Below are 11,146 nucleotides of genomic sequence, written 5' to 3'. Positions count from 1 at the left end.
TGGAGACTGAGATATGTTTTATAGTATTTATTAAGAGACTGTTTAAGAGATAGGAACTGAGATAAGAAAGGACTGTGTATGCAGAGAGTGCAGATTGAGAAATGTAAAATGAAAATGAAAATACTGTTTCTGACCCACTCTAACTAATACATTCTCATTCATTGCACCACTTCATGAAAATTTTCAACCTCTCACTTGGTTTCTTCATCTGGTGAACAAATGAACATTGAACCATATAAATCCCAGCTATATGTTTTTTCATTTTTGCCAAGGTAAGTTAATAAAAAATGTTGAATGGCCACATGCACACTTTACTCTCTTCATTAACATTGTTCGCTTTAGAGGAAAGATAAGAGGAGAGAAAGAAAGTAGGTGAATAGATCCATTATTTGATAACACTAAGAAAGGGAAGGAAATAAAGTTTTAAGAGGCATACACTGTTCAATTTTATTTACTGAAATATAAAGAACTTCAATTAAAATTTAATTAAAGTTAACTAGTAAATAAATAAATAAATAAAAATCAAAGATTGTAAGGGTTATTTTTGTCATTGAGTAAATATATATCTTTTTTTTTTCTTACTTTTTAGTTTTATTTCCTTCAACTTTCTCCTATACCAAACAACTAAACAATCACTTCACTTTCCACTCTCTTTCTCTTCTTACACTTTCTTTCCTTTCACTTTCTTTCCTCCCACTTTCTTTTGTCATCCAAACATACCCTAAATATCACACCAAGAGGATCCCTTTCCTTGTTTAAGAGATTGTGTTTGAGAGTGTGATGTCAATATTCCTCATATTGTCACATTGTTGATCACCATCTATCAGGGTCGGTCCCGAGTATTCGGAGGCCTGTTTGAAAATAAAAAATGGATCTTTAACAAAAATACAATTTTTTTTTTTAAAAAGTCATTCTCTATTTAAATTGTAGATAACATGAAATAGTCATTCTCTATTTAACAACCATCATCCATGATTTAACAAAGTCATTCTCTATTCAACAACCATCTCTTTTTAAAAAGTCATTATCTATTTAAATTGTAGATAACATGAATCCTTTTTTATTTTTTAAATAGTCATTCTCTATTTAACAACCATCATTCATGATTTCCGTCAAAATAAAACGGTTTCTTTGACCCCCACTAATAATTAAACTCATCAGCATTCTTAGATTTCGTTGTATTTATCAGTGCTCTTTAAAATTATCACAGGCTATAGATTATACACATTCTTGCCATAACACTAAATATATCAAAAACTGTCAAAAAAAAAAAAACTAAATATATCAAATTTATTGCTAGAAAATGATACCTAACACACTATGTTTTCACTTATTTACCATAAATTACACATTCCAATGAAAAATGTTGGGGAATGGAACGTGAGGAAGAAATAGTAGTAAATGGTAATTTGAAATATAAAATTGAGAGAAAATCAAGTAGGTGTGAGCGCATTGCGCATACGTTATGAGCGCAAAATTTACGGATCAAGTTTAGATAATCTAGTCCTCCCCACCCCTCCCATTCATTCACTTCCAATTCCAACCAAACAAAATTTGAATAATATATATATAAAAAAAAGAATCCATATTATCTGATAAGAGTGTTAGATTGTGGAGCTATATAAACATGGTTGGTTTGTGATCAAATGATTGATATTTGTTTGATGAAAAATAGAAACAGTTGAAGTTTATTAGATGATTTTTGTTTTACTCAAAATTATAAGCTAAACTTTTAGTATAAATTTAGAATTTTTACTACATAAAATATAAACGTGACTACTGCATAAAGATTTATAAGTTTTCAAAAAATCTTATCAGAGATTAACAACATATGTGCTGAACAGGATTGCCTGCGGTCGGTTTCAATCATCTTATTTTTATCAACTGTTAAGACCATTACAGCAACAAAAATCGATTTCCGTCAAACATGCACAACCCCTGACCAGCATCTGGGCCATCATTCCACTGGTTAGAGGTGCACTTGATGTACTCTTTAATCTCATTTGAAAAATGGAAGCATTTTTACTTGATTGTTTGGGGAATTCTGTCAGATAAATTATCAAATAGCCATATCCATACTATAAAATATGTGTAGTCTGTACATGTCAATATATAAACAGTAAGATTATTGCTGTCCACATTGACAACTATGAACAATCTCTTCTCGTCAAAGTTGCACTCCAAACCAGAATATATTTTCAGAAACAAAATTGTGAGGAAAACCTACTGTACAGGAGGGAATTTGTTCACCTATCATATTATTGTGCCAAGACCAAGCTCATCTTCAAGGTCATCACCGTCTTCAAATAACTTCAGAAATCTAGCTTGATCCTGCTCTCTCTTCCTCTTTTGCCAATACTTATATGCACCAATTGCTACCACGATCACTACAGTTGAGACCAAAACGGTTAGCAAAATGATGACTCCTGTATGCATTCCCTTTTCTTTGTGATTCCCCTCAGGTGCAGAGACAGTAACTGCACACACATATGAACTCAGTTAATATTATGCAAAACATAAAATTTCAATTATCAAAGATTACCAAGTATCGGCGTATAGATGTAAGCATACAACAGAAAAATTATTTGGAGGTTTGTTCAGATGTAAAAGTGGAACAAACACAGGCATGGCCAGGTAATTTTCAGATCCACGAGGATAAAATAAATCATCATTGAAAAGAAAAAAGGCTTTCAGACGTAAGGTGATAAGATCAAGCCTTATCCCAAAAGGTGGAATGATACCTGAGGTTTTTTTTTTTTTTTTTGAATGACAAATTGTTAGTTGTTAGTATATATTACAATGTTATGTTAGTTTTCTCCTTGCCATGACTTGAGCCCTGGACCTCCAACTCCTTAACCCTTAACTCAACTAGCTTAACCAGTTGAGCTACCCATCCCACCCAATGATACCTGAGCTAATGTACCTTCTCTTCAATCTAGACAGTAGGTTGTCAGAATCGCGAGTTTGCTTTAAATTGAAATAGGATACTAAGATAGCAACCAAAATCGATGGATTCTACTCAATTAATTTTGTAGAATCGAAAGGGGAAAGCAAGATCGCAAAATCGCAACCAAAATTGAAGGATTCTACTCATATAACATTAGATATATATTATAAAGTGCAACTACTCAAAGTTTGAAATCTTAAATCCAACATAAAACAATCAAGTCTCAAAGTTTTGCTGTTTATTTTAATAAACAGGGTCAAAACCTCAAACTGGGTCACCTTTTACCCATTCAAAAATCACAAACAAAAAAAAAAATACCAAAATTGGTAGAATCCATACAGATCGCACGGTTTTACTGGGTAATTGCGATTCTGTGTGATTTTACTTGAATTTTGCTTTGATTTAGGATTCCACTCAGATTCAGATTGTTTAGGGTGAACAAAATCACAAAATTGTGGGATTTCACGATTCTATTGCGGTTTTGATAACAATACTATAAACAATCCACCTTCCAGTTGATTAAATGGGAAAGTTTCCTGATATATCTTCTCTTTTAGAATCTTAGCTAAATTATTTGCTATACTTAATTTAAATATCCACACAAGTGTCCTTTGGAGAGAAACTCCTATTCAATAGATAATTAATGTTATCTTCAATATTTTGAAATAAATGCACCAAAATGTAAGTATCATAGCAATACTAGATATGGGAAGAATCAGTAACCAAATTTGAAATTAATATCTTTTTATCAACTTAATAATTGTCAACAAAGCAAAGTAGTCTGCAAGGACAAATATCACAATAGCAGTAAAGAAATTTCAAAGGAAAAAGGTTGCGAGACACTTACCATTGGTAGTAAAAAGTAAGCATTCGGGACACAGAAAGGTAGCATTAAATTCTTTTTCGCTGAAGCGGAGATATTTGCCATCAGGGGCGGCAAAATCAGAAGGACACAGCTCCCACTCATCAAATACATCATCAGAAAGAATTCTGTCTTCCTCGTAAAATCCACATCGCTTGCACTTTCTACCTATAAATTCAGTCAAGGGCTGGAAGCACAAATCAAAATCTCCGTATTAGCTACTTGAAACTACAAATCCAAACCCACTTGAATTATATACAACTATGCTTCTGTTTACTAAGCCAATCAGCATGAGTTGAAAATTGAAATTACAAATGTTTCTTGTAAATAACATACATATAGACCCTGTTTGGATAAACAGATTAATTAAGCGCTTATAGCATAAACGCTTATCATAAGCTATTTTTATAAAAAGCTAAAATAAAGTAAAACTATTTTGATGTAAACTATAAGCTCTTTTCATAAACAATCCTGTAATGCTTATGAAAATAATGTCTTATATTGTTTTCATAAGTTCTCCCAAATAAGAGCTTATGGCAGTAAATAACCTCAAATAAGTAAATCCAAACATGCCCATAATATAATGAGTAAACCACCAAATTAGTCCATCATTTTGTCGGGCGCTCTCAAATAGGTCCATGAGACTATAAATATTTCAAAAAATCTCCGACTCTATTAAACCATCAACTAACAAGTTGGTTCCTCTATTTAACCAGTTAGGATCAATTAGGTTCCTATATTTTAACCACTTACTACCGCTTTGTCTCTATATTTAACCACTTACTATCAATTTAGTCCATAACGTTACTATCAAATGTGGGCACCAATCGTTAGTTGGTTCAGTGGTGATTGGCGCTGAACTTGGTAGGGAGGACCGCGGTTCGATCCCCCGCAACTGCGATCGGAAGGGGGCTGGAACCACTTGATGTCAGAACTGACCCCCCCGAACCAGATTCAACTGGTGGTGAAAAACCAAAAAAAAAAAAATGTGGTCTCTCTAACTCTCAGAAGGACTAATATGAGTAAATTTTGAAAGAGTCACCGAAGTTTTTTGAAATATGCATAAACTCAAGTACCTATTTGAGAGCATCCTACAAAATTGAACTAATTTGATGGTTTACACGTAAATATATAATCAAAGGAGCTAGCTGCCTAAATTAGAAAACAATAATTGTTTGGCCAAAGAAACATGGGAAATCATACACCAATTTAACTCAACAACAAAAAAAGTAACTTAAGGAATAAGAAATTGGTGGGAAACCCTAAAATAACAACCTGCCAAGACTCTTCACCCTTAAAAGCATAAAGGAGATGTTTTTTCTTAACATCAGGTAAATAGGTCTTATTGTCACCGGTGCATCGAAAATATACAGTTGGAGTGGGTTTTAGCCACTCATGTGTTTTGAAAATTTCAATCGAGCTTAGAGTCACCACCGCAGATAATACCAAACCTGTAAAACCAAACCAAAATAATCAATTTAAATTTGAAAAAAAAAAAAAACTTGTTCAAAATTTATGAAAGGAGGTGTTTATTACGGACCTGGAAAATAGGCGAAGAAGAATAAGAAGGAGATTAGGAAGAGGTGAGAAACCCTAGAATTTCGCAGATGTTGAACGGACATGGCAAGAAAAATTGGGTGTGCGCAGAGATTGATTAAGGATGAAGATACAAAATGAAAGTTAATTGAATAATGGAGGAATTGGAATTAGCGAATGGATCGGAATGGAAGGTGTTGTTGCGTCGTTGATGGAGGTTAAACGACGGCGTTGGAGGAAGAATATGTCGCGGGAAAGGGGAAGGTTGATGATCACTGAATTGGTCGCAAAGTATTTTTTTTTGATAAATGGACCAAGCTGGGTTTGGAATCTCACGTGGTGTGTAACATAGATTTTATTAACTAGTAAAGGTACGATACATATGAATAATTTTATGAAAATTAATCTAAGAATTGACCGTCCGATCAAGAGTATGAACAACATATTCACTTTAAAGTTTACGCATATAACATAATTTGGATAATGTAACCAACAATTAAATTAAATTTCGAGTTATCACTACGTCTAGTTTTAATAGTTTAAGTCAACATATCTGAGTCGCTTTTAAATTAAACCATATTCAAACCTCTATGATTGACATCCTCCATAACATGTAAGAGAGTTCATGTTTCGCCTTCCAACATTGTCAGGGTGACTTGTTATCTCTGTGTGAAACCAGACACAAAATTACCAACACGATCCCGAAAACAAACTTCCATTGTTATTATCATGACTTCAACAAAAAAGCAACATCAACATTATATATACTGAAATTCTGATAAAATATAATTTTGCATTATCATATTAAAAAGTCTTGGATTCAAACTCCACTAGTATTTTTAATGGGAGAAGAATATTTTTGTAAGTGTTTTCTCAACCTCTTCATTACCTTAGATTGGAGTATTATCCTCTCATCCTAAATTTTTAAAACAAAAAAAATGACAATAATTAACACCATAAAATGTTCGGTGAATATTTTTATTATTTTCGTCATAAAATAACAAATATAATAAAGCCAATAACTATAAGGTTATTTTTTTTTTTACAAACAACGAACAATATTCATTCGCATCGATCGAAACCATTACATATTCAGTGCTAAAAACTAAAAAGGATTAATCTGCGAACAAATTCACAACATCCGAGTTAATAGCATAAAATCAATAAGGGCTTTCGACCTCTTAACAAGAAAAAAACAAAGGGATTTTGTCATTTTTATCCTCAAAAACATAAATGGTATAGACCTATTAAAAATTCAAATGGGGAACGAGACTCGGATAATTTTGAAGAATTCATTCGTTAAGTGAAATTTATTAATCATTTGAGATTAATTACTTAGAATCAGTTTGAATTGATTTATTTTTGACATTATACAAAATAGTTTATACAAAATAAGTTTTATTTTTATTTGTATTTTTAACTCAATTTCCGGCTATAGGAATCCGAGGAGACTAATATCACCGCCCAACTCCCGTGCTTATTGGTCTACAGCACAATCTTGGTATGCCAGAGGCCCAGCTGGACCAATGAAGCAATCCACTAATTCAGCAAGAATCAATACTGGATGAGTGGATGACTGGAATAGATGCCAGTGCTAGCTTTTTCTTTATTATTATCGTGCATATAGTTGTAATGGATACTGGAATAGATGTACCAGTAGTATCATTTTCCAACTAGAATATTTCCTAAGTGCATTTGTGCATCTTAATTAATAAATTGCAATTCTAAAAATGATTATACATAAAGTTATCATCAGAAGTTTTAATTCTAAAAATGATTTTACAGCCAAATTTATCACTGCTAAAGATTTTTTTTTTTTTTTTTGCAAAGGATCATTGCTAAAGATTGAGGGGGTAAATACTTAGCTACATTATATTCTAGGCTTAAGCTTGATTATTATGGGTAAGTAAGTGTTTGGAATGCCAGTCTTTGGAGAATGAGAAGGTACTATATATAGATAGACCTTGGCATAACTGCAAGGGGTGAGATGGTTTTGTCCCACGTTCTTACGTGGTGATTCTGCCTAGGGCGAACGTGTATTCCATCGTGCTATCCTGCCAATCCTCAATGGTGCGTGGTGTGTGATCGTGGTGTGAGTAAGATCTTGGACTTATTCAAGTGGGCTTGACCCCTTTTTGGGCGATCAGTCCATTAGATTGATTATTGTGAGTTGGGTCTTCGCCCGGTACAATCATTAACTCACTTTTACACGAATTTATCCAACCCTACACATTGTTAGGCAAAACAAATAAAAAAAATTACATCTAATAAAATATACACAAAAACTTTGGTTACATTAATTTATGAATCAATGAAATCAAGTTGAAAAGACTTTAGTTTCCAATTGGTATGCCTTAGTGAAAAATGCTGGCCAACATAAGTATGTAACCATTATACTACTAATAGTTGCAGCTCCTATCATCATATTCATTACCACAATTTGTAGCTGAATTGCTTCTAAGGGTGATGCCCCTCCCATAATAAGACCAGTCATTGCCCCTGGAAGAGATATTAGACCTACTGTTTTGGTGTTATCCACTACAGGAGAAAGTGCTATAATTAGTGCCCTTTTCACTTGTTGATGTGTTGCTTGTCTTGGGGTTGCACCAAGAGCCAATGCTGTTTCAACCTGTCATAAATTTAATTTAGGTCACATAATTAATTAAATCTACTATGGTGCTAGTATTTTTTTTTTACTTAGACGAAATGGCAAGCCATATAGTTCTAGTATTTATTAGTACAATTTTGAAACAAATACTAAATCGACCATCATGAAGGAGGTTTGTGGTAGAAGATGTAATTACCAAGTTGATTTGTGCTTTGATGTCATCGCGGAGTCTTTTCATGGTAACTCCGGTTACTGTCATGGAGTTCCCGACCATCATGCCGGCGACAGGGATTATATATCTTGGAGTGAAAGGGAAGACACTGAGTGCCACTAGCACAAACATGGTTATTGCAGTTCCGGTTAGAATTGAAGCCCCAGCTACATATTTTCCTCGAGGTACTTGTTTCGCACGCTGACCAGCAGTATAACCAGCAATAGACACCTACAACAACAAATTAAGGAAGATTTATATGTTAGTCTAGAATTTGATAAATTAATTTTCTTATTAGATTCAACAAAGGTTACAAAAAGAGCAACTTAATTATATAGAATAAGTTACATGATTTTCTACGCTGTGCACAACTGTTGAAATTAATTTTTTCAAAGTCTTGAATGATTTTCTTTTCAAAAAAGGCGAATTTTCATACGCACATGCTAGAGATCCAAATGGCTTATTAGTATTTATTTGTACCAAGCGAATCTAGTAAGTGATTCTATTGTTTGAAATCATTGATATACATAAAATTAATTGAACAAGAAATTGACCAAATTGCTCAACTTCTTCAGAAATTGAGAAACTAAGACATTAATGAATTTCTAAACTTGAACAGATTTAATGAATTTCTTCATGAACATTAAAAATGAATGAGATAAAAGGAAAGAGACCATGAAAAGGTATGCTAAGAGGATCCATCCAGAACTTTCTTGGTTGAATATGAACTGCAAAACAAAGCCAATGATGGAGAGTTGAACAAAAGCTCTAAGAATAGCAATAATCATCTCCACTTCAAGACCAAGTTTCTGTGAGAAGGACAAGCCAACTGCAAGAAACACAACAGCAGTGGCACAAACTGGTTTCACCATACCTTTAAGAAACTCAATCAACCATGACCAATCCATGCCTACAAAAGGGACCTGCTGCTGTAATGTGTGGTTATGGATTGACAAGGTTTTGAGTAAAATTGATTCCATGGTGGTGCTGATGATGATGATGATGATGAGGCTGAAAAAGTTGCTTGAATGATAACAAAGTATATATACACGGGAAAGTCAGAAACTACCTTCCCCGGAATGTTAGTCCCCTAGTGGAAGTCTCTTTAAATATCAAATTCATAGAAATGAGTGTTGGGACAAATTCATGCCTATAAAACCGGCTTGTAAGGTTATGATTGTCTTCACGCTTAGTATTATTGGGCTTAATGCCTAAATGGTAGGTGACCCGCTAGAGAAAACCTAATAGCAAGTGGCTCAATGAACCTCGGTGATATTATCTTAGAAATAAGTGTTGGACCTAATTGGTCGGTTAGTTTGATTCTAATCTTAATGTAGTCTCTAGTTGAAATGGTTCAACCGCAGTTATTTTAATCGGATTTTTTGTATTTCTTTTATTCTTTAAAATATTTATTTGTATGGTTTTTTTAAATCAATTATCATAAACTCGAGTTAAAGATAGATGATTCACCAAAATCAGAATTTTAATATTAACTGAAATAATCATTAGATTTTATTTATCTCTTTTAACAAAAGGTACACAATATTATTAGAATCTCTCCTCATATTAAAATATTGGTCACTAGTACTACCTTATGCGTTGTGGACACATAAAATGATTAAAGCAAGATTTAATAGTCTCTTTCTTGATTACTCATCAAGGATTAATTATTATCAATTATGTAATTGATTATATAAAGTTAACAAACAGTTGACAATACTAACTGGACGTACGTACGACCAAGGACGGTATAACGAGATAATAGTTAGGTTGAATTTGGACACTCCAATGTTATGTTGTTGTCCTATTCATGTTACGGCGCACATTAGTAAAACTTTGACTATATCTTGCTGATTTTTTGTTTAGTTTTGACAGGTAAAGATTGATTCTTTTTTAATTTGGCTATGATGGGTTGGGTTTGAAGCAATCTTTAGTGGCTGTGCATTTGTGGGGAATACGGTTTCCAACTGTCCATGTTCGTGGTTGTCCTGTTATGGTTTAGGTACCACACTCACATGCTTTTATATGTTACATGATGTGGTGTTCTTCCATTGCTTTTTAACTAATATAAATGTAATTAATGAAAAACATGAGAGAAAGAATCTTTAAACTTTAGCATCCGTATCTAATTACTGGTTTATTTATTTAATGCTTCTTCCTTTGTTTTCATAATTGAAAGTATATTTCTTAAATTAAAGAATAGATTAGAGTGGATGAAATCTATTTCAAATAATGAAGCTACTGATTTATTACTATTTGTTTTGGTTTAGTTTCTTAAATGGACCGGGTCTAAGTCCAATTCAGCATCTATCGAGTTCGCCCCAAAAGTATGTTGGTGGTAAGTTACGCGTCTTCGTTCAACAGCCACAAAAGTCAACCCTTATATATTGGCTGACATCGTAATGATTGCCATTTACGGTCAATTGTGGCTTTTTAGCCGTTATTCAGACAGTCGTTATATCTCTAAAACATTCATTGCATGCAAAAATTGACTTGAGCGTCGGAGTGTCTGCAGGTAGAACCTTCCCTTTTGCACCACTGTATCGGAGAGGAAAACCACCGGTCACGTCCGTTCTGATCAGGTAAGATCAGTTTATTGTAATTATTTGAAATGGTTTGTGAAATTAGTGTTGAGCTTATAAATTGATATGTGAGGGTCGAGAATCTAAACACTTCATATCATTATAAACTATATTGTTCATAACTTAATGTGATGATTCTCAGATTTTCCTCAAAATTCAACGTCGTATCAACTCAGTTGTTCAACTAAAGATGGTATCAATATTTTTGACAATGATAGTTAGGAGGCTTGTCTGGTTGATGTTGTGCCAACGGTGATACGATTATATGTAGATGGAAAAAAAAACTGCTTGCATTGAAGGAGAGCATACTCGGATGAATGGATTGATTTACACTTGAGTAAGAGATCAACTATTAATATCTTAAGTGCGAGTAAAAGTCTCATATTATATGAAAATGTGG

General features: G+C 33.3%; 2 protein-coding genes across 2 annotated transcripts; both read right to left on the bottom strand.

The window, feature by feature from the left end:
* Positions 1 to 2,047: 2,047 nt before the first annotated feature.
* On the bottom strand, positions 2,048 to 5,718 carry LOC123893010. Its single transcript, XM_045942927.1, has 4 exons — positions 5,350 to 5,718; positions 5,085 to 5,260; positions 3,795 to 3,996; positions 2,048 to 2,477 (listed from the first exon to the last, which is right to left on the bottom strand). The coding sequence occupies exons 1-4, from the start codon at positions 5,429 to 5,431 to the stop codon at positions 2,254 to 2,256; spliced, it is 684 nt and encodes a 227-aa protein (XP_045798883.1). The 5' UTR covers positions 5,432 to 5,718; the 3' UTR covers positions 2,048 to 2,253.
* A 1,876-nt stretch (positions 5,719 to 7,594) lies between these two features.
* LOC123892703 (protein ALUMINUM SENSITIVE 3) lies at positions 7,595 to 9,255 on the bottom strand. The gene is made up of 3 exons (XM_045942557.1): positions 8,839 to 9,255; positions 8,150 to 8,395; positions 7,595 to 7,974 (listed from the first exon to the last, which is right to left on the bottom strand). Exons 1-3 carry the CDS (start codon positions 9,142 to 9,144, stop codon positions 7,663 to 7,665), a joined length of 864 nt encoding a protein of 287 aa, XP_045798513.1. The 5' UTR covers positions 9,145 to 9,255; the 3' UTR covers positions 7,595 to 7,662.
* Positions 9,256 to 11,146: the final 1,891 nt, after the last annotated feature.

This window comes from Trifolium pratense, linkage group LG6, assembly GCF_020283565.1.
Source record: "Trifolium pratense cultivar HEN17-A07 linkage group LG6, ARS_RC_1.1, whole genome shotgun sequence".
NCBI classification, from domain to species: Eukaryota; Viridiplantae; Streptophyta; class Magnoliopsida; order Fabales; family Fabaceae; genus Trifolium; species Trifolium pratense.
Note: the sequence above shows the minus strand (reverse complement) of the source record. Positions and strands in the feature narration are given on the sequence as shown.

Bases quoted from the DNA above. Each gene is read 5' to 3' on its own strand.
- LOC123892703 (XM_045942557.1), bottom strand. From the start codon at position 9,144: ATGGAATCAATTTTACTCAAAACCTTGTCAATCCATAACCACACATTA. The intron at 8,396-8,838 runs GTCTCTTTCCTT...TTGTTGTTGTAG, and splicing joins TCTTAGCATACCTTTTCATG to GTGTCTATTGCTGGTTATAC. The intron at 7,975-8,149 runs GTAATTACATCT...AATTTATGACAG, and splicing joins TCAAAGCACAAATCAACTTG to GTTGAAACAGCATTGGCTCT.
- LOC123893010 (XM_045942927.1), bottom strand. From the start codon at position 5,431: ATGTCCGTTCAACATCTGCGAAATTCTAGGGTTTCTCACCTCTTCCTA. The intron at 5,261-5,349 runs GTCCGTAATAAA...TTGGTTTTACAG, and splicing joins CTTCTTCGCCTATTTTCCAG to GTTTGGTATTATCTGCGGTG. The intron at 2,478-3,794 runs GTAAGTGTCTCG...ATGTGTGTGCAG, and splicing joins CTTACTTTTTACTACCAATG to TTACTGTCTCTGCACCTGAG.